General features: G+C 33.5%; 3 protein-coding genes across 3 annotated transcripts; 2 read left to right on the top strand and 1 right to left on the bottom strand.

The window, feature by feature from the left end:
* Positions 1 to 1,996: 1,996 nt before the first annotated feature.
* Positions 1,997 to 4,611, bottom strand: LOC106440267 (phospholipase A1-Ibeta2, chloroplastic). The gene has a single exon (XM_013881888.3). The coding sequence runs from the start codon at positions 3,752 to 3,754 to the stop codon at positions 2,222 to 2,224; it is 1,533 nt and encodes a 510-aa protein (XP_013737342.2). The 5' UTR covers positions 3,755 to 4,611; the 3' UTR covers positions 1,997 to 2,221.
* A 3,941-nt stretch (positions 4,612 to 8,552) lies between these two features.
* On the top strand, positions 8,553 to 11,699 carry LOC106440268 (2-oxoglutarate-Fe(II) type oxidoreductase hxnY). Its single transcript, XM_013881889.3, has 11 exons — positions 8,553 to 8,735; positions 8,969 to 9,161; positions 9,941 to 10,021; positions 10,109 to 10,160; positions 10,428 to 10,549; positions 10,713 to 10,813; positions 10,901 to 10,959; positions 11,047 to 11,103; positions 11,201 to 11,246; positions 11,339 to 11,418; positions 11,507 to 11,699. Exons 1-11 carry the CDS (start codon positions 8,658 to 8,660, stop codon positions 11,568 to 11,570), a joined length of 933 nt encoding a protein of 310 aa, XP_013737343.1. The 5' UTR covers positions 8,553 to 8,657; the 3' UTR covers positions 11,571 to 11,699.
* Positions 11,700 to 11,920: 221 nt separating this feature from the next.
* LOC106444405 (ethylene-responsive transcription factor ERF039-like) lies at positions 11,921 to 17,900 on the top strand. The gene has a single exon (XM_048776807.1). The coding sequence runs from the start codon at positions 17,051 to 17,053 to the stop codon at positions 17,582 to 17,584; it is 534 nt and encodes a 177-aa protein (XP_048632764.1). The 5' UTR covers positions 11,921 to 17,050; the 3' UTR covers positions 17,585 to 17,900.
* The last annotated feature ends 3,736 nt before the right edge of the window (positions 17,901 to 21,636 follow it).

Raw genomic sequence — 21,636 nt, 5'->3', positions numbered from 1 at the left:
ATATTAGCTGTTTTAAGTCCAATAAACATTTGGCTTGGTATTGCACATATGTTACCATTAATGCACTAGTTTCACATTTATATAAAACGAATTTACTTCAAATCCACAAGGAGGTTTTAAGTTAAATCGACTAGTGAATATGATCTGCGTCAGAATAGCGACCATTAGGACACTTTGATCAAAATGTTTTCTCTTAATGCACTCATCCAGAAAATTAGGTGAGATAAAGAAGGGCAGAACAACACTTGAATTGACTGTATGTCTCTAGTCATGGGCATATTATCCGAAACCTGAAAACCGAACCGAAAAAACAGGACCAAAACCGGACCAAAAATTACAAAAACCAGAACGGTTCCTATATTTCTAAATCCGAAAAATCGAAACCGAACCGGGACCGAACCGGAACCGAACCGAGAACCGAACGGGTACCCGAATATTTTGAATATATTGAATTTTTTTATTACTTTAAATTTTAATATATGTAAAATATAATTTATAAATAAAAAATATCTAGAAAAATCCGAACTACCCGAATAACCCGGATATATTTTCGGTTTTTTCCGGGTTTAGCTCGAATTTTCGGGGGTTTTTTGGTTTTTGGGTTTTAAACCCGAACCAAATCCGAATTATTTGTAATACGGTTCTATTTGGGTTTTATAAAGAAATAGAAACCCGACCTGAACCCGACATTATCCGAACCAAACCGATCCGAAAAATGTCCGGTTCCTAAACGGTTCCTAAACATCCCAAACCGAATAACCCGAAAACTGAATAAACCGAACCGACCCGAACTGAAAACCCGAATGCCCAGCACTATATGTCTCTCTCTCTCTCAACACAAATAATGGCGCCTATAAAACATAGTTGTATGGGCTCACTTGTTAATGGGCCTGCAATGGCATGAGGCTGTAGTCCACCTGGCAAAAATATGCGCGGCAACATTTTTGTACAAAACACTCAAAAAGCAAACGTCACACGTACCGCATGTGCCATCATAACCTTCTCTCTCCGAAAGGCGCATAGGAACCTGCTTAAGCTTCAAACGAAGTAGATATTATGCTTCTAGAGAATGTCTTGTATGAGGCCTGTGGAAAAGAATGTAAGCATAAAACTTTTAGCAACTCAGAGAATCCATACAAGAGTAGGAATCATCTTTATAAGGGAAGTCACAGTTTTCTCCGGGGTCATATAAAAGAATGACACTTTTAGCGGTTATTACAAACACATAGAAATCTCCGACAAGGTCTGGTTCAGACAACAGATAACATGAGAAATTAAGGTTTTGTCTGTCTTAAACATGTTTCGTAAATAAGAAGACGACGGATAAAAAGATCAAGTTGTAGTCTTGTAGACCAAAAAAGAGTGTATTGTTTTATTACACCAAAACTATTACACAACTAGCAATCAAGTGAAGCCATGTATTGAACAGATGTAAAGGATAATGTCGAAATGAAGAAAAGAATGTGCGCTTTTGGATATGGCCGAAAAAGCGGCTGAGCAAAATCACCTTTAGTGATATTTTTATATGTATTAGGAAATGATACGTGTAGTGTGCACATACTTTTGTAACATTTTAAAAAGCTAGAGTGATATGATGCTGGGGTTATTTTTATATGTAGTAGTAAATGATACGTCTAGTTTTGACTTGGTTAAAAAAAACTACCTCAGTAGCAATAACTGTTCTACAGTGTAATAAAAACTTATAAAGTGACTCTATATGTAAATGACTTTATTTTATATTATTTCTCGATTATATAGCATAATATTTTATTATGTTATTTCATAAATCATTTTATTTTATCTCATTTCTTACCAATAAAATATTTAAATATGAAAAATTCAAACAAAAAATTCAAACAAAGTTCATAAACTCTTCTACTATTTATTTAACATTAATAAAGTATAAATATGATTGGGATTTTCATGTTCGAATATCTACTATTAAAAATATTTTACATTTGAATATTGTAATGACCTTTTGATGCTAAAAATAATGTTTTATTTATAAAAGAAAATTACCATTTATTAAAACAAACACAAAAGTCTTCTCCATTACACAACTTTATCATCGGCACATAGTACAACAAAAACATTTGGATTTAACTGGCCAATTGCGATAGATATATCATAACAAATAAATAAAACACAGAGGTTTTTCACCACCAAATAATAAAATAAAATATCATAAAGATTAAAGAATAGAAGCCAAAAAATTCAGAGCTCATGACGACGGACTTGGCAAAACGTCTCCGTAATCAAGAACAGAACTACGGTTGCGTCTCAAAGACTTTCCTGTATACAAAACCTTGACGTTGGACCGTTGCTCATCCAACAGCTTTCTCAAACTCCGTTTCGCGTTTGTTCTGAACGGACAGTTCGAAGCTAAAAACCCGTCGACTAAGTGCAAGTAGGCCTCCAAGTCATGACAGCACGCCACGTCAGCGTTAGGTTTCAAATACGGAGACATCTTCATGTCCACGCGCAGCTCAGCTCCCACGTGCGAGTAAGCCCATGGATTGTTCCTCTCCACCATCTCCCTTATACCCCCGTTATTACGATTCTGCCCCTGCTTGTTCTTATCATTATCGGCGAATATTCCGGGAACTTTCGTCACCACGTCCTGGCTGTTCACGACGCGGAGGACTTTCACTCCTTTCGAATCCAGCCGATCGGCGAACTCCCTGTTTCCGACGCGAGGTCCGCCGAAGGAAAATACCGACACCGGAGGCGCGTGCGTAACACGCTCCGCGATATCGTCGGCGGCTAGGAGAGCTATGGCGGCGCCGAGGCTGTGTCCAGTGACGCTTATGCTCAGCTCCTCTCCTGCGTATAGATCGACGAGCCTGCTGATCTCCGCGACCAAAGAGTCGGCGAGGCTAGGCGCGTGTTGGCTACCCGTTGTGTAGAGGCTGTTGAATCCGCACTCCACCTTGGGCCGAGTCGGGTCGGATGGATCGGGTTTGGGCTCGGGCATCGAAACGAGATTCGGCCTGAAATTCTCTGACCACTCGAGCAACGTGGCGGTTCCGCGGAGCGCGATGACGATCTCCCTCCTCCCCATCCGTCGGATCTCCTTTGGATCTTCGCAGACCGCCACGTACCCAACCCAGCTCGTCTGCTTAGTCATCCACCTTAGATCAGGTGCCACGTCATCAATCCACTTAGGCAAACGAACTGATGATGTGGCGTAAAGACTCTTCGTTACTTTGTAAGACCCGTCTGGTAAGGCTACGTCTCTCGGCGAACCTTCCGGGTCCGAGTGAAACCCTTGGTAAGCCGCCTGCACAAACTCTCCGTAACGGACAAGCTCTCGCCTGAGATCCTCGTCTAGTGGATCCAGCAACCCGGCCCAGTTGTTCGACCCGTGTAGCTCCCGCCATTTAGACCCGAGTTTATTCTTCGGCGAACGCTCTTCTGATGATTTCGAGAGAAGCCTTTGAAGCCGCTTCAGATTCTTGGGGGACATTTCGTCGACGGCGGCTTTCATCTGAGGCCAGAGTCTCGCCAAGTTCAAACCTCCGAGTAACGTCGTCGTCTTGTCTTGGCGAGAAGATACCTTGTTGTTGAAGTTTTCTATAGAGTTTGACGAGGTCTTGAGAACATTCTCTAGGTTTCTGAGATGTTCTCGGTTGTTTTTAGTCGCCGGAAAAACAGAAAGTGGCTTTGTCGGGATGAAGGTCGAGGTTTGAGTACTGCATGTGAAATGTCTGCGTTTCGCGTGGAATAACTCGACGTTAGGCGTAAGTGTCTGCATGAGCGATTGAGTAGAGAGAGTTTGTATAGGAGAAGACCATAGATGCCAAAAGAAAGTATGTTCGGGTATTTAAATAAACATCATGGTGGCGGCTGTCACGTAATTTGGATTTTTATTAGCCTTGAGTTTTGAAAGTTATTATCATTTTGACCTTCGTTTGTTTGACTTGACTTTGTGTTTTGTTTGATTTGTTTTCCGCCTTCCTATTTTTAAGGAATATTGAAATTCTAGGAATGTTTTGGCTGGCCATTTTCTAGGATATTTTAGACCGTTTCCGTTACTACTAGTCTTTACAAGTTCCGTGTGTTCTAAAGAAAAAGGTCTTGCTATTTTTCTTGGAACATGCAAACGATACAAAATTATAAACTACAAATGGTACTTCGATGGGCAGTGCCGCCATTACTGCTTTTACTATTGTAATCTTAAAAACAAAAAAAATACAATTACGTACGGTATATATGAATGTTGCATTGGTTACTAGTTACTTTGTAAATGCATGAGTTTGTAACATAATGTGACCGAAATAAATTTTTTTTCCTTTTTAAAAGTACTAGATAGGATATATATTTTAAGAAACACACAAATTTGAACTTAGTTGAAGCTAAACGAAAAATAAAAGTGACAATGCAGTTATTCAGAACTACTATATTATTATATGAATACAGTTGTTTTGCAGTTTCCATGGATGAGTCTGACTTAACGGGCAGTATAAACTTGAATTAGATAGAGTAGATCAGTTTTGGTCTATTATGCCGTCTTCCTATATTCTAGGATGGCTGGAATGTGTCCTATAAAGGGTACAATCAAAATCAGTATGGCACAAAAAGTAGTAAACCGTCTGTTTGTTATAAGAGATGAAAAGTTTGCCAGGAAAAACCACAAATAAAAAAATTGATGTGTGCTTAAAAGTTAGTATATTATGATCATTGTTTTGTTTTTAGTTAGTTAAGTAGTACTGAATATCCGGATTACGTTGTAGTGTCCGACTAAGCATGGACATGAGCACATTCCTTTGTTAAAATTAGTTTCCGATTGTATTTACAAAAGTGTTTTTGACAAATAATATGGGCTTAAAAAGAGACAGAAAAAAAAAGAATAAATTCACATATTTTGGTCTATATAAACATTCTAAGAACCAGTAACTAACGGTTCTTTTGTTTTAATTTTAAAATCTAAACTAAACAATAAAAACACCGCGTAGGATATAAAGTAGTAACTTTGACAAACTAAAGGATTATCTATCTATTGTGTAATGTAGTTGGTCAGCTGATTGAATTTATAATTTATATTATATATATATATATTGTACCAACCGATTGTACTTGCGTACTTTTACGAACTCTAGGTATGTTAACATAATAACAAAAGAAAAACAATCGTTTAGGTGTGAAAGTGACAAAGTCAATGCAGTACGTTAGACAACCTTGGTCAATCGTGGTTAATTTCAAGGTTATTGCATTTCAAACAAGTTTGTAAATCATATTCATAGCATCATATATATTATATTTTATGGGAACAGTGGAGCTTTCTCTCTCAGCTCTATTCCCTCTCTAAAATATTTTACATAGAAGAGAGAAACTCTCGAGTTTTATTCACCGGATCTTAATCCGATCTACTCTCCCGTGCATCGGACTTTGACTCTGAGAAGAGGTAGTTTCTTCAGTACCATCTTCGCCGAATTTTGACTCCGGAAAGCAGTTGTTCATACAACACCGATTTCGTCATTTTTTCCCGATTTTTTTCCGATTTTTGTTCGATCATCGTTTATGTGGTCCTCTGTTTCAACCGTCTCTTCATCTGACTCTTAGATTGCTCTTTCCTTGTGTGGAGTGTTTCATTTTCAAGTTTATCAATATAATAAAAGATATATGATCGATTATGTAGGAAAATCGAAGATTGTTAGGTCGGTTGTAGGCAGTTAAGTTATCTTTACTGAAACGATTGATCCGTCGGATTAGAATTTTCGATTTTGATTGGGTTAGGGCTGTTTTATTTGAATGGCTTCTTCTCCGGTTAGTCTTCTGGAGCTCCGTCGTCGTGGCTCCTTTCTAACACCCGAGGAAGATGGTGGATCCTTATCTTGACGCGTGTTTCTCAAACGCTAGCGTTAGAACACGTGGTGGGTGACTGATCTTTTCTTCTCCAACGGTTTTCTTTTGTTGGACTTAGATCATCTCCAACCCCACTTCATTTTTCACTTTTTGCTTCATTTTGAAGTAAGTTTTGCTCTAATCCTACTTCATTTTTGGCTTCAAAATGAAGCAATAAACAGTGTTGCTTCAAATTTGAAGATCTACTGTACATATCTTCATTTTTGGAAGATGAACTTTTTCATTATAAATTGGTCCTTAACTTTTATTTATTTTTATCTTTTGCCAAAATAAACTATATGCTTTAATATAATCCAATTAATTTCAAAATTTTGACTATTATTTTTATCTAATCAGATGTATATATTAAAAACATATGAATATTTGTTTTAAGAACTGTTTAACTCGATTTAAAAGAATCAAAGATAAATAAGCTCATTTTTTATTCTAAATACTTTTGTTAATCAATTGTAGAAAAAGTTATATATAGTGTTTTTATACAAATTATGATGTTTTTTGTGTTTGTTTATTCATGTTATGTAATAAACTCATTATATGAGAATATTAAATTTATATTAAATAATGATTATGTTGGATTATTGTTAAAACAAAATAGTTAGGTAAAATAAGTAAATATAAAAAAGTATAAGGTGTCTATTGATAATTAATGATAAAGTGGAGATGGAATATACTTAGAATATTTCTTTTATAAGAAAGAAATGAAGCAAACCATTGGAGTGAATGTTACTTCATTTTTTTTTTCATTTTGAAAATAGTGAACTTTTGAAGATAAAAATGAAGCCAACCATTAGAGATGTTCTTATGGCTTCAAAAGTATTATATAGACTGGCCTTTGTGTTAGACTTTTGTTGTTACGATTGTTTTGTGATGATAGGAGTTTCAAGGCTCCTAATCAAATGTTGTAGATTAAAGGATGTCAAACCAATCCTAAGTGATTATGATGCAAAGAGAATGTAAGACCATGCTTAATCTAAGTGCTACCAGTTTTTGAGATGATTTTAAACTAGATTACTACCTAAAATGCAATAAAAGACAAAGCTTTCTTTCTTATAAGAAGGGAGAATTCATGGGCTATAGGAATTGATCTTGGGTGATCAAGATTCAACCTAAAGGTGTCAAATGTTGGGCTCCTAATCAAATGTTAGGATATCATTTTGCTCATTTTTGAACCTTTGTTTTATTTTGTAAAGCTCTGTCTATTTAGACTTTCACTCATTGAATAAAATATCAAAGAAAAAAAATTATATTTTATGGGAATTAATAATGTAGTTCTGTTTGGTGACAGAATTAATATTGTCAACAGTAGAGTTTCCACCTTTCGTATAATTTGGTTTTAATTTCTAATTGTTTAAAGACTTTTTAATCCCACAAAAACTATAAAAAACAATAAATTGGAAGACCACATGATCAATTAAACTTAACCTTATATTGCAGACTAATTAAACTTACCCTTATATTGCAGACGTATTACGCATAGTAGTGACATCTCTGTGGTCCAAACTGATCAACCTTTCAACATACAAAGAACTTCCGACGTCATAGATTTACGATTTACAGTACTTTGTGTATTCGTAAAGTTTGAATCATTTCTGATTTCTATGATTCACGGGTATTGCACTCAACTGACGTTTCCGAAACGTTTCCCATGTATAATAACTAATAAGTGTCTGCATTGTTTGTCATGATCTTCAACACAAAAATACTAAAATAATCTGTCTTTTTCGTTTTATGTCCTTTTTCTATAAAACTAATTGACTTTCATGTATGTATTAGAAGTAAAAACAGTATTACTGTACGTTTATACAGCTTAGGATGTTTTTTCTTTTTGAGAATTGTTATAGTTTTTGATGTTAATAACCATAACAATATATGCCATCTTGATATACGAATCAGAACTTGTAAAGTAATACTAGATTTTGACCCGCGCCTTCTAAGCGCGGATTTATTTTTGAAATTAAATAAATTCTTCTTATATAAGAGATAATGTATAGGTTTGAGTATATTTACCAGAGTGCATTGAACTGTACCAAACTGGAAAAAAACTCAAAATTAAGCTGAATTTCATAAATAATCGAACATAGAAAAAATAGAAACCAAAGTAAGGACCAAATGAGTATTTAAAATTTTAAAATACAAATTATATACCTATTAAACATAACTAAACCATTAAAAATTTATACTATTAATAAAATTATATGTGGTAATGATCACATTTGAATAATTTGTCATATATCTATATGGATTTATTGTTAGAGCAATTATATAATAGACTATAAGAGAATAATAAATGAATTCATTTAAATTATGTAAAGTATTTATATAGTTTGAAAAATATAAGTTAAGACCAAATAAATAGTTAAGTCTAGTGAAATGGTCCAATAACCTTGTTTAAGTAGATTTTTAGGAATGATTCCTAGTATAGATAACTTGCCTCAAATTCTATCTCCTGAGAAGCTTGAGACTTTCTTAAATTAAAACAAAAGTGTCTCATGTTAAAACTTAAAACCTTGAATATTATGAGATCAGCCGCGTTGCACAAAAAAAAAGAGATGAGCCGCATGCCTAAATGGATTTAATCTGTGAAGTGAAATTTCTATAAGCCCTTTATGGCCTACTATATTCGCAGATATTTTATTCAATTATTTTGCACCGTAAAAGCTGAGCTGATGTGTCAGTTAATCAGTCACACAGTGATGACATGACGTTAAAAAGATAGAACATTCACCGGACATTCAATCTATTACTAGTATTTTTGCACCGTATCAGTCACAAAACGATAAGAGATTACGAAAATGGAGACGTCACTTGTACTTCCGATCGTTGATATTTCTTCACCGGACAAAATCACCACTGCACGGTTGATTCGCCGGGTTCTTATTCACATCTCTCTCTATCTCTGTTATTTGTTTACAAGAGTCAGAGTAGTAGTAGTAAATGACAATAGTAGTAAGTGACGGTGATGATAGGGCTCCTATCATAGGAGTCATATGCCTAGTACCTATAGCATCAATTGACGAAAATTGAGGTGTTTGTTTGCTTGAGTGTTGAGATCATGTCTCTATACTAATAAACTGTTTGATGTTATTTGTCTGTGTTATATAAGGCATGTGTGGAACATGGATTCTTCTATGTTAAAAATCATGGCATCCCGGAAGAATTGATGGAAGGGGTTTTCAGGGAGAGCAAAAGATTCTTCAATCTCCCACTAGAGGATAAGATGGTTTCACTACACCGTGATTTTCTCGGTTATACTCCACTGTATGCTGAGAAACTCGACACGTCCTTGACCACCATAGGTTTTGCTCATGTTTTAACATTTTGCATATGGATTTCTGAGCAGATCAGATCCTTAGAGCATGAATATGTTAAGCTAGATGGGTTTCCAACCTAAAACCAATTGGTGCTAAGTGGAGTGGTCTATCCATTTTATATATTGCTAAGGATCCCTTCTAATATCCGATGTGGGACATTTATCCCTAATACGTCCCCTCGAGATGATGGCTCTTTGAGCGTCAATCTCGGAATGTTCGGGGAAGGATCGATGGGCCGACTTTAGGCTGGATCGATAATGGATCGGATTGGACTGCATGGATCGGACTCTGATACCATGTTAAGCTAGATGGACTTCTAACCTAAAACCAATTGGTACTAAGTAGAGTGGCCCATCCATCTTATATATTGTTAAGGATCTCTTCCAATATCCGATGTGGAACATTTATCCCTAATAGATTAATGGAGGGGTTTTTAGAATGGAGTTCTTGGTGGAATATAAGAAACCGTCTCTTAATCTTTAACTAAAAAAACTAACAACTGGTTTTTAAATATTTTATTTAAGAGCTGGTTCTTACCTTTTTAGTTAAAAGTTAAAAGACGGTTTTATATATTCCGTTAAAAACCTCACCCTAAGAACTTTCATAAATCATGCTCCTAAATTCATCATTTATGGGATTTGAAACAGTTACTAAACAATTCGTATATATATATTTTAACAACTAAAATTTAATCTCTTTAAGAATTCTATAATCACCAAAACTTAAAGCAATATACCCATGACCGGTTCATCTTTCTTTGTTAGGTGATTCCAAGGAAAGCTTTTTTCTTGGCTCTTCAGAAGGCGTTCGCGGTCAGTGTTACCCAAATCAATGGCCTTCTGAAAGTATTTTCTTGCTACCTGTTCTGTTCATAGGTTTTTATCCAAATATTTTTGTCTTTACCTCTCTCACTGGTTATGTGTATTGTGAAGATCTCTTGCCATCATGGAGGCAAACCATGGAATGTTACTACAAGAATGTAATGTAAGCATTTTTCCCTCTTCTGCAAAGTTTATCTTAAACAACACACTGCCACCGCGTCTCGGTCTCAATTCCATTTCAAAAGTTAGTTAGATTTCGACCTTGATGGTAAGGCTAAAATATAGTCTATCGTAGCCACTTAGATCGCAGGTTTTCGTGTATTCTTAAAATAATATTATTTTCAACTTATTTTTATCTCTTTGAGCTTCCATATTCCTTTCCTAGATCAGTTTGCTAGTTGCGTTTAATATATTGCTTCGCTGCTTTAAGGTCCGTGGGTAGAAAGTTGCTCGGCTTGGTTGCCTTGGCATTAGATTTAGATGAGGACTTCTTCATTAAAATTGGAGCCTTGAATGATCCTGCAGCAGTTGTTCGGCTCATACGCTATCCAGGTATGTCTGTGCATCAAATTCCGGTTAATTCTGTTAAGACTGAGATCTTATAACATAGCAGAGGCACATTTATCCAAAACAAAATGTAATCAGTGGAAACTTGAAACATATTCCAGGAGTTGGAGTCAGGTTTTGATCTCTTCTCCTCTAATGATGATTATAGGTGAAGTGATTTCATCGGATGTAGAAACATATGGTGCCTCAGCTCACTCAGATTATGGAACGGTCACTCTTCTTTTGACTGATGAAGTTCCAGGACTTCAGGTAATTATGTCTCTTGATTCTTGTCATCATGCTATTTCTCTTAGTAGTTAGTAACCTTATGTCCTTACACTGTCTGTGAACTCTTAGGTTTGTAGAGACAAATCGAAACAACCACGCACTTGGGAAGATGTTCCTAGACTCGGAGGGTAAGTCTAGCTTCTACCTAACTTGATTTTGTAGGTCTGTTGATTAGAAACAATTGTTGAAAAATTCTGGGACTTCGTTAACCCTAGGGCGTTTATCGTCAACATTGGTGATTTGATGGAGAGATGGACCAACGGATTGTTCCGGTAAACTTCCAATTTTCTTTATTAGTATGGAAGTGAGTTTGGTTTCTGGGTTTTGTCTGAATGAAACATGTCGTGTTTTCTTGTAATGGAAGTTTAGGTCTACGTTGCACAGAGTGATGCCGGTGGGAAAAGAGCGCTACTCGGTAACTTCTTCTTTTTTTCTAATTAATATACAAATTGTTAAAATTTTGTGTCAAAACAATTAGTCTAAGTAGAAGTTTTTTTTTTTGGATAGGTGGCGTTCTTCTTAGTTCCCAATCCAGATTGTAATGTAGAATGCTTGAAGACTTGTTGCAGCGAAACTTCTCCTGCAAGGTATTTGAGAAAAAACTTTACTGAATCTCAGTCCAATTGTTTTTTCAAATATTTGGATCATATAACTCCTCGTCTCTATATGGCGCAGATTCCCGCCTATACTCGCCGGCGACTATATTAAGGAGCGTTTCAGGATAACCTACGCCACTTAGTCCTAGTGTCTTTTATGATTATATTATGTGATGTAATAAACTTCTACCTTATGCATGAAATATGGTATAAAAATACAAATATGTTCTAGAAAAAGCTCAACTGTTTGTAGTTTAAATTTTATTTTCCTCCAAAACTTTCTATTTTAGAAAACACTAAACTGTTTTATTGAATAATGAAGTGGCCATTTACTTTTGAAAGATTGCTTTATCTAAAGAAATATGACAAAAGAAAGAGAAAATCAGCCCGGGTATACTTCAAAGTTCAAACCATCTTTGGAGGTCTGCTTCGAACTTGTGTGTAACCAAGTGGTTAAGGATAATATTAGTTTCATATAGTTTTACTAATGTATCAAACTAGAGATATTATCCAATGTATACAACCTGTCTGGGTAGAAGAAGTACCAAACTGCATATGTGTATAGAGACGCAAAATAGATATGAGGGCTGTTCGTTTGGTTGTCGCAGGTACCGGCGGCAGCGGCAGCGTCAACATTCTGCGTCAACTCTTGTTCGTTTCGTTGACGCAGAAAGCTGCGTCTGACGCCGCGTCCGAACGCTGCGTCCGAACGCTGCGTCCGAACGCCGCGTCCTGCGGCTGATGCCGATAAAACTTGCGGTCGCAATATAGTATGCGGCAGCGTCAGCGTCTGCAAAACGAACAACAACTGTTCTCATTGACGCTGCCGCCGCCGCCGACGCTGCCGCCGCCGCTGACGCCGAAACCTGCAGCAACCAAACGAACAGGACTATGAATCATATGATCACTACATCTCCCTATAAAAATATACCTATATATGTTTTATATATATATGTATTATCGGCTGATTCAATAGATTTCAAAAAAATACATTTAATACTATATAAAAATTAGATATCACATTATCTGACTTGGGTTGGGAATGACTTCTGACTAATATCAAATATAACCAAATTGTATGTTACTAAACTACCATATAAATTGCATGGATCAAATCTTAATCTAAGCCGACTAAGTACTGTGTTTCTTCACTGAACTTAAATACAAATTAGACAAGTTTACACTGTGCCCAAACTTAACCTTACCAATAAATTACCACTATTTGGTTAAATACACATACTTGTATTATACCTATACGATCATTTACGAATAGTCTGTTTCTAGTAGCAAGATAGGCAATAATAAAATTGGCAGAGAATACCTTGTCCAGAGCAGCTAAATCGACACCTTTCTTGCTTTAAACTAGTTTTGGTGGCGGACAAAATTTCCCATTTATATATTAAAAAGCTTTTGGATCCGACCTAAATAATTAAATACTTCATATTGTTGGAAAATATGGATGGACCATCAAACTTTCGTTATGATAATTGCAATGACCAATAGAATTGGAAGTCCGCTATGTAACTAATACAGCAATATATTGTTTATGCAAAGTTTGCAGGATTGGTTCCTTCAAATTCTCTTTTCAGGATTGTGCTTTGTTTTCAATTAGCATCATTTCCCCACAGAACAAGCCTTTGTTCAAAAAAAAATCATTTCCCCACGGAAAACTTTAGACCTTTATATTTATCACGCATTTAATAGCCGAATTTGTAGGTGAATAAATATACTGCAAAATAATGCTAGGGTTGTCTAACTTGTATTCCTGTTTAACAAACCATACTGTTGTATTAATTAAAAAATGGCATTCATCTTTCATTTTCTAATGGTTAGTTGTTAAAGTGTTTAGGAATTATGACATCCGAATTAATTTACTCTGTTATATTTTCATCATCAGCCTAATTTGATTTTACATATATATATAAGAACATACAATTTTAGGGTTAGTACAGAACTGTATCTGGTATGCATGTATTTATAGTCTATGCATGGGATACGGTTTAGAATGTTCCAAAATAAATTGTACATTTCGCATATTTTGTGTGTATGTAATTTTAATACGATCGGTTTCATCGATTTGACAATATTGTATTTTCAGATTAGTATATAGATATCCAGTCTTAGATGTTTTCTAAGTGGAAAGACTAATTCCGAAGATGAGCATGCAACCTCTTGGTTTTAGAATTGTAATTTTAGTGTTACATTTTATTTCGTCGTATAAAGCGTCAAATGGACCCCACGATCAAACTAATACGTAACTTGCTCCCTCTAAATTATGAGTATACATTTTCGACATCATACTTTTGTACATGTACATAACGTGTATATATGTCGTTTTGCGTACGTGCATCGTCCGGAGCAATCTTCTACACAATTTCTTGACTAAAAATGTCTCATAAATTAAACTAAAAAAATAAATTATATTCGCAAGTGTCCAAGTGCAAAATATAATTTGTAGACGGTCTAAACAAACTCTAAGAGCACGTCTAACAATAAGTACAAGAGAAATTGTAAATATTTTTTTAAAAAAAACAATAAAATTAAGAGAGAGTAGACAAAAAATTTCTAAATTTAAAAGTTTTTAGAATCTATTAGTAACCTCAAAATACACATGTCATCATATAAAGAAAATTAGTGTTTTTATTAACTTAAAAAAATATATATATAATTGACTAACTAATACTATTTTTTTGAAATTTATATGGTTTCTTATCATTGGAGTTGTTCTAAAACTGACCGTTGTTAAAAACTGTTGTCCCATTTATGGTAAATTTATCGTGCTGTCCAAAAATATATATGGTTGAAAAAACTGATTTCAAAACACCATGTGCCACAAACACGAGTTTTAGCTTAGCTCTGATCCCAAATCTTCTTTGTGAAAAGGACTATTTGAAAGGATTTTCGCCACGTCTCCATAGCATATCATCGGGGCCAGTTGAGGCCAATGGCAGGACCGTAGGAGGGTTGATCTGATTTTGCGCGACATTTCTGGTACGTGCAGTCTTTAGCATCGTCTTGAAGGCCTTTTGACTTTAATACCTTGCAATTTTACCGATTTCCAACACTTTCGTTCCTGAGTTTTCCGTAAGATCAGTTAACATATTACAACTATCTACCAAACCAAAAACGTTGAATGCCAACCTCGTACTTCCATCTTATTAAAAAAATGGAAAGAGATTTTAACTTCTTTTTTTTGGTCAGCGAGATTTTAATTAGTTAGAACTCCTTTCTTTCTTTTTCTCTCTTTTTCTAATTTTTTTTTTAAAAAAACTCCTCTCTTTTTTTTGTTTCTCTTTGACATTTTAAAAATCTTTTAATTAATTATGGTCATGTTTGTAAAAATCTTTTAATTCAGGTCCTAAATCGCAATTGTTCATTTTTCTGTTATGGGATTGATCAGGTGATCAGATTGTGTGTGGCAAAATTTTTTTTTCTTTTTTGACAGCAAGCATTTACAGATTCATGTTGCACTCTGTAAACCAAATTGGCAATTCCGCATCCATGTGAACAACGAAGGACGTTTGTTTCCTACCACTGCGTGCTAAGCTATCCGCCCATTTATTCTCCGTTCGGGGAACATAAACGATGTCTGAGTTTAAAAAAATTCCTTTCAAAAGCTCAATATCTTCTAAGTAGTTTTCAAATGCTGGCCATCCCTCTGGTTCTGAAACCATCTTCACAATTTATAGTTCGTTTTAGTATTGCGCAACCAATCGTTAGAAAAATTAACGACAATTTTTTTTTTGCGGATTACAGTCGCAGCAACCAAATGGATGTGTCTTATGTTAAATTTTTGTTATGAGCTTCTTTCATTTATTACATAGTATTTTTCATGTAAACTAATATAATAAGTGAAAACGAATGAAATAAGTGATGCACCAGTCAAAAATATATATTTTATTCTAGGTAATATTTTATAGTTTTAACTAATAAGTTTTAAAATAAAATATTTTTATTATTTTGTAACATCTACTATTATTATAAATTCTCATAAACTGCTGAATTAATTAATATATTATGAAATTCATAAACAGAATTAATATAAAAAGCTAGCCAGAACAAGTTCTTGCAAATCAAATATCGCGATTAATCCATCTTACACACAACGATGAAATAGATGAGAAATTTTTTCAAACTAACTTTACACACAAGACATAATTTGCTTCCTTGATCGATCACAACCCCAAACTTCCCTCCTCTTTGGGTTTACAACAATATTTACAAAATATATTTGTTTTGTTTAGTGCTTAAAATCGGACCGGACCATAAGAAAACTGCACACAAATTGTTAATTCTCTGTATACATCTTTTTGGTAGTATGAAAACTGAGATCCAGAAGTTGGAAACGCTATGAATCACTGAACTTATCAGCTGTAGTCTACAACGGAAGAAAGAAATCGTGCTGTTCAAAAGCTTATTCTTGATTGAACGTTTTCTGTTAGTAGGAACATAATTATTAGCAGTCATGTGTTTCACCATCAATAATAGCCCAAGGTAAAAGATATAAAGATCACCATTTGAAAAAAAAAAGTGAAATAGCAGAGCATATCTTGCTTTGCTGCCTCATTTAGTCCGGTCAGGTAAAGAGTTGATTAGACTTACATTTAATTTTTTTATAAAAATAAATAAGGGCTTACAAGGCTACAACCTCGAATTACACTTACATTTAATTTTTTTCCTAATATTTATTGTACGTGTGAAAAACTGAAACTGTCTCTCCTGCCATGAAAAATAACAGATACAAGAGTTATATGCACATGTTGAAAATCGTGACTTTGAAATAGATTTTTTAAAGAACTTCAAAAAGAACAATTCTTTGAAACTTTATTGAAAGATGGCTAACGTATGTCACGATTTTAAACCATATTTTTTAGAAGTGTCTAACATCTCTCTCATACATTTCCTAAAATCCAAACCAGAATTTTTTTATTTTTTTTTTAAAACAAAATTTCATGCATCTTAAAAGAACTCCGCGTGTTTTCATTTAGAAACCAACTAGTAAAGCCCTTAGTCAAAAAAAAAAAAACAACTAGTAGTAAATATAAAAGTATATCTTCTTACATACACTATTAATTTACGGCTCAGTTTATTGTGGACGTAAACTTCTTAACATCTATGTTCATAAACTAATGTATGTTGTTAACTACTTTGATTAATTTTGTAGACCGCCTAACAAACCATTATTGATTCTGTTCAAATTCGATCAGAATAATATAATTTAAATTTACCCGACATAGTTCAGGTGCGTATATTTTTATTTGGAAGGACTAATTAGACTACTCAAATAAACAAGTGTCCAGGTCAAGTCTAAATAGTGAATATTATATTATAAATAGTTAAATACATAAAACAAAGAAATCTAATTACAAAAAAAAAGGATCTTAACGCAGTCAAGGTCTTTTTTTTAGCTTTAGATATTTGATTTATAAATAATAAAAATGAATAAACATACAAACAGAAATAATTGCTTTCGTATTTGGATTTATAAATTAGAAGAGCAAACCAGTCTCTCCTCGCAACTATTCCTACTCTCTCACACCCTAAATACAAAACAAAACTTCTTTGTAATCTTCCGACCAAAACTTGTCTCTCTATCTCTCGTGTTACATTTTCATTCCTTTAGATGCAAGACTCTTCTCTTCCCCGGCCGGAACGTATTCTCCGGTCACCGGCGCCGGAGAAAACCATAAACAGTTCAAAAACTAGAGATGATCAAAAGGGTGTTTCTAAGCATCCAAATTTTCGTGGGGTCAGAATGAGACAATGGGGAAAATGGGTGTCTGAAATCAGAGAGCCAAAAAAGAAATCAAGAATCTGGCTCGGTACTTTCTCCACGCCGGAGATGGCGGCGCGTGCACACGACGTGGCGGCTTTAGCCATCAAAGGAGGCTCTGCTCACCTCAATTTCCCGGAGCTCGCTTGCCATTTGCCGAGACCGGCAAGTTCCGATCCGAAAGACATTCAAGCCGCCGCCACAGCTGCCGCCGTTGAATGGAAACCACCGGAGTCTCCGTCGAGCACGGCCACGTCATCTTCAGTCGCGGACGACGCTTTCTCCGACCTCCCTGATCTTTTGCTAGACGTGAATGATCACAAAGTTGATGGATTCTGGGACTCTTTCCCGTACGAAGAACCTTTCTTCATGGAAAATTATTAGGACAGCAAAGTCCGGCCGGCGAATGATTTTCCCGGTAGTGATGGGACATGGGGTCGTTACGTAAGTTTTGTCTTTATGGGGATTTTTTTGTTTTTTTTTTCTTTTACGTGGAAGTAAGTTTCCAAATGTGTGACATGTAAGTAAAGGTACCGGTTTAATTTTTTTTTTTTTTTTGTAAAATCGAACGTGATTAACAAAAGGTTTTGTTTATTGCGTTGTTATTTCCCAAACCCTTGAATATTTGGGTGGATAATTTATGTAAAGAATTGCGCTACGAATGTCTTTTATACAAATAAATAAACGGTAAATTCGTAATTAAAAGAAGCTGATTTTTGTTTGCTGTTTAACCATAATGTTCTTTTCGTATTCACATAACCATGTTACTTTATTAATATTGTGCAAAAACAAAGAAATTTTTACATGCTGTGGTTTTTACCCAGTGCCGTGCGACAGTGGTGAAAAAAGAAACATTCGCTAATGGCAGCAAAAAATAATTAAAGATCCAAGACATTCGCTAATGGCAGCAAAAAAAAAATAAAGATCCAAGAGCATCATCTGTTCACTATTACCATTCATAATACAACCATTAGAATTTGAGTGTATACAACGAAATCACTATAATAATTTAGATTAAAAACATGAGCCTATTAACAAATACATGGATTTCCTAAGTAACAAACAATGTAAACAACTGTTAAAAACTAATATAATTAGATATTAGTGATTATAGGTCTGAATGTATTTTTGAAATACTAAAGCTAAAGTTGTCAAATTTTATCTTTGTTTGATTATGCCATAAAACATTGAGTAATTTACTTTTTTTTTATCTTAAAATTAATTAGAAAATTTAATGATTAATATTTGATTAATATTTTTAATAAATATAAAAATTTTGTTATATAATTACAGTTTTGTTTATTAGTTTAATTATTATGTTCTTCTCTATTAAAATATCTATTTTTATTTTTATTGTTGAAATTTTTATGATTCGTTTAGGGCAACCATAGATGATCCCACAGTTCTGTTTTTACCCATGTAATTTTGAAAATTTACATCGATGAAGAAATGTTTTCTCTAACTCTGCTTATAATAAGTAAGTTACCCATGTTTTTTACCGATGTAACTCTGCTACATATAGAAAAGTGGTCAATTAGTAGAAGAGATAAACTTTATGGTCTTTCCGGTAGTTTGATTTTCTCCTATTTCGTATAATCTTATTGGCCTGTACAAAGTGGAAAATTAAAGGACCCATTGGCCCATCTGTGGTGTATTTAATGTGTTTTTAGCTCTAGTATTATCATCACGTTCATATTGTATCGATTTTTTTTCTAATTAATGTCTCATACGGTCATACCACTTTACCAAATAAAATAGATATATAATCAACAGTATAAATTCTATAAATTAATATTTTATAAATTAATAAACACTATAAACTAAAAAAAAAAATACTGGTTCCAAATTGAATAGGTTCAAAATATGATACAAACATATGAAATAATAAAAAAATATATATTTTAGAAAATTTTATATAAGTACAAACCAACAGTTATATTGTCTTTATTATATATATTCACAATGATATTATCTTTATATTCCTTAACACTAAATATATATTGATGAGATTTAATAAAATTATATCTAAAACATTCTTTAAATTCGATGAGACATATTTTATATACATCAAATAATATAATAAACCAATATAAATGACAATTTTTTTTAAAAAAATAGTTAATGTATAAACACTAAAATCAAATATTCCCTCTGTTCCTAAAATATTTATATTCTAGAGAAAACTTTTGTTTCAAAAAAAATACATATTTTATATTTCCAATGTAATTTTTATCAACTAATAATAAGAAATTGTGAAGTTCAAGAACATTAATTACATTTCTTAAAATTTTATTGGTTTAAGAATATAAGAAATATAAAATTACAAAAAACTATGTATTTATAGCTAAGTTTTAATATGGTTTATTAAAAAGTGTGAAAATTCTAAAACATAGATCTTTTAGAAATGGAGGGAGTATGTTTTTATTTTAGAAAAAATATATCTTAAAATAGAAAAAATCAAAAAAGGAATTTTTTTGTAAATTTAACAAGTATAAATTAATAAATATCAAAGTTTCAACATTATTAATTTAAACAGTTTTTACTGTATTATATATAGCATAAGTGTTCAAATTATTGAACACATTATGAAACATTTAGATGCTTACTTCATGTTTATGCATGTATAATATTTTTCGTTAGTTAAGTTTGCTTTTTTATTGCTTATTAAATATGCATATTGAGTGCTGACATAAGAATACGTATAGTGTAGCAAATGAATTTTTTTTGTTCTTGGTAACATGTTAAGAGACTGAATGATGCCAATCTTTAATTCTACCGGAATAATTACAAAAGTACTAAAATAAAGGGTGTGATTGGTAGTGGCTGTGAGTGCTTTCTACGACCTTATTTTTTTCTAAAGTACTAATTCTACAGCAATTTTGATTTCTATTTTTTTTTAAAAGTTCACAGCCATTTTATAAAATTCACAGAACTTCTTTGAATTTATGTCTTTACAATTTCTCTGTAAAGACAAAAACCTACCGTCCAAATTTAAAAATTTTTAAAAATTAAAAATCCAAAGCCAAAGTAATAAAAACCACAGCAATATTTCTATAGTAAAAACATGAAATCACAGCACTTACCAATCAATCCCAAAGTTTGAAAGTCGGATATGGTAATGAAATAGTGGAAATGTTTTCGTTTGAAACTTTGTTTACGCATTTAGACATGTCAATTAATTTTCCAAACTATCACTGTTCTCATAATATGCGTATAAAAGGCATAGAAAGTTAGCTGGCTTTTCTCGTATATATCCTCTTTGTCCTTTTCTAATAATTTTGCGACACTTATATTTACATTTAAATTCTCAATCACACGTATTTACTCTTAATGTTTTATTTGTCCGATGCCTTGGACTAAAAACATTTTATTGTTGATAAGGAGATTTTGATTTATTAGATTCATACTTTATTCTAGGACGAGATTTAGATTATATATATGACTTTTTATAAAGCAAATTTATTTCTATATAACTACATTTAAATTCATATTCGGTAATCCAAAGTTTTAACTAATATTTTTTGCATATCGAAAGATTATAAATTTATTACATTTACGATCCACCAAAGTAAAGAACAAGTATTTCCTGGCAATAAAAAGATGAATGATTTTTAATGTAGGGAAATGGTTATTGGTAAAATTAAGAGAAAATACTTTAATATGGCATAATATTTGTTGCTTTCTAAAATTGAAAATTAAATATAACAAACCTAATAAACAAAAAAGTGTTAGAATCTAAAATTTGAAGATGAATTTCCTAAAGTTTCTAATGAAGTTTGTGATGTATTATAGGAAGAAAGTAGTTCAAGACGTTGAATTGTGAAAATGCTTACAAAAAGGTTTCTTTACATGGATTGTGTGTATACGTGGAGTTTGAAAAAAGAAAGATAATATTTTGTTGAAGACAAATGACGTTTTTCGTTAAGCAAAAGAGTTTTGTTTAAAGAGGAAGTGTAACTTAGAGAAAAATATGAAATTTCTTTACATAGAAATGAAAGTTTATTAAAATGCATTTATGTGAACTTGGAGAGCAAGTTTATGGTTATTATAAAAAGAGGGTATGTGCCTTATGAAAAGACAAGCACCCATAGATTAAAGTGAGAGATAATTATTTTCATTGTGTTCTTGTTAAGTGTTGACATTGTGTTGACGTAGTGTCTGGCGGAGTGTTCAGTTGTACTTGGTGTTGTGACATTGGTGCTAACGTTATATATGGCAGTGTTGTCCGCTGTGTTGTGGTGATCAAGTTGTGCTTTGGTGTTGACGTGCTCGTTAGTATTTTTAGTGTGTTCTAGGTATTGACGTACTCGGTGACGTATTTGGTGAAGCACTCGGTGACGTACTTTCAGAGATTTAGAGGTTGAAGTCTAGACTTAGGGAGAGTATAGCTTAGGGTTAGGTTATTCTGATAACTCTGGGGGAGTTTAGCTAAAGTG

The sequence above is a fragment of the Brassica napus genome, chromosome A3 (genome assembly GCF_020379485.1).
Source record: "Brassica napus cultivar Da-Ae chromosome A3, Da-Ae, whole genome shotgun sequence".
NCBI lineage: Eukaryota > Viridiplantae > Streptophyta > Magnoliopsida > Brassicales > Brassicaceae > Brassica > Brassica napus.
Note: the sequence above shows the minus strand (reverse complement) of the source record. Positions and strands in the feature narration are given on the sequence as shown.

Bases quoted from the DNA above. Each gene is read 5' to 3' on its own strand.
- LOC106440267 (XM_013881888.3), bottom strand. From the start codon at position 3,754: ATGCAGACACTTACGCCTAACGTCGAGTTATTCCACGCGAAACGCAGA.
- LOC106440268 (XM_013881889.3), top strand. From the start codon at position 8,658: ATGGAGACGTCACTTGTACTTCCGATCGTTGATATTTCTTCACCGGAC. The intron at 11,104-11,200 runs GTAAACTTCCAA...ATGGAAGTTTAG, and splicing joins TGGACCAACGGATTGTTCCG to GTCTACGTTGCACAGAGTGA. The intron at 11,247-11,338 runs GTAACTTCTTCT...TTTTTTGGATAG, and splicing joins TGGGAAAAGAGCGCTACTCG to GTGGCGTTCTTCTTAGTTCC.
- LOC106444405 (XM_048776807.1), top strand. From the start codon at position 17,051: ATGCAAGACTCTTCTCTTCCCCGGCCGGAACGTATTCTCCGGTCACCG.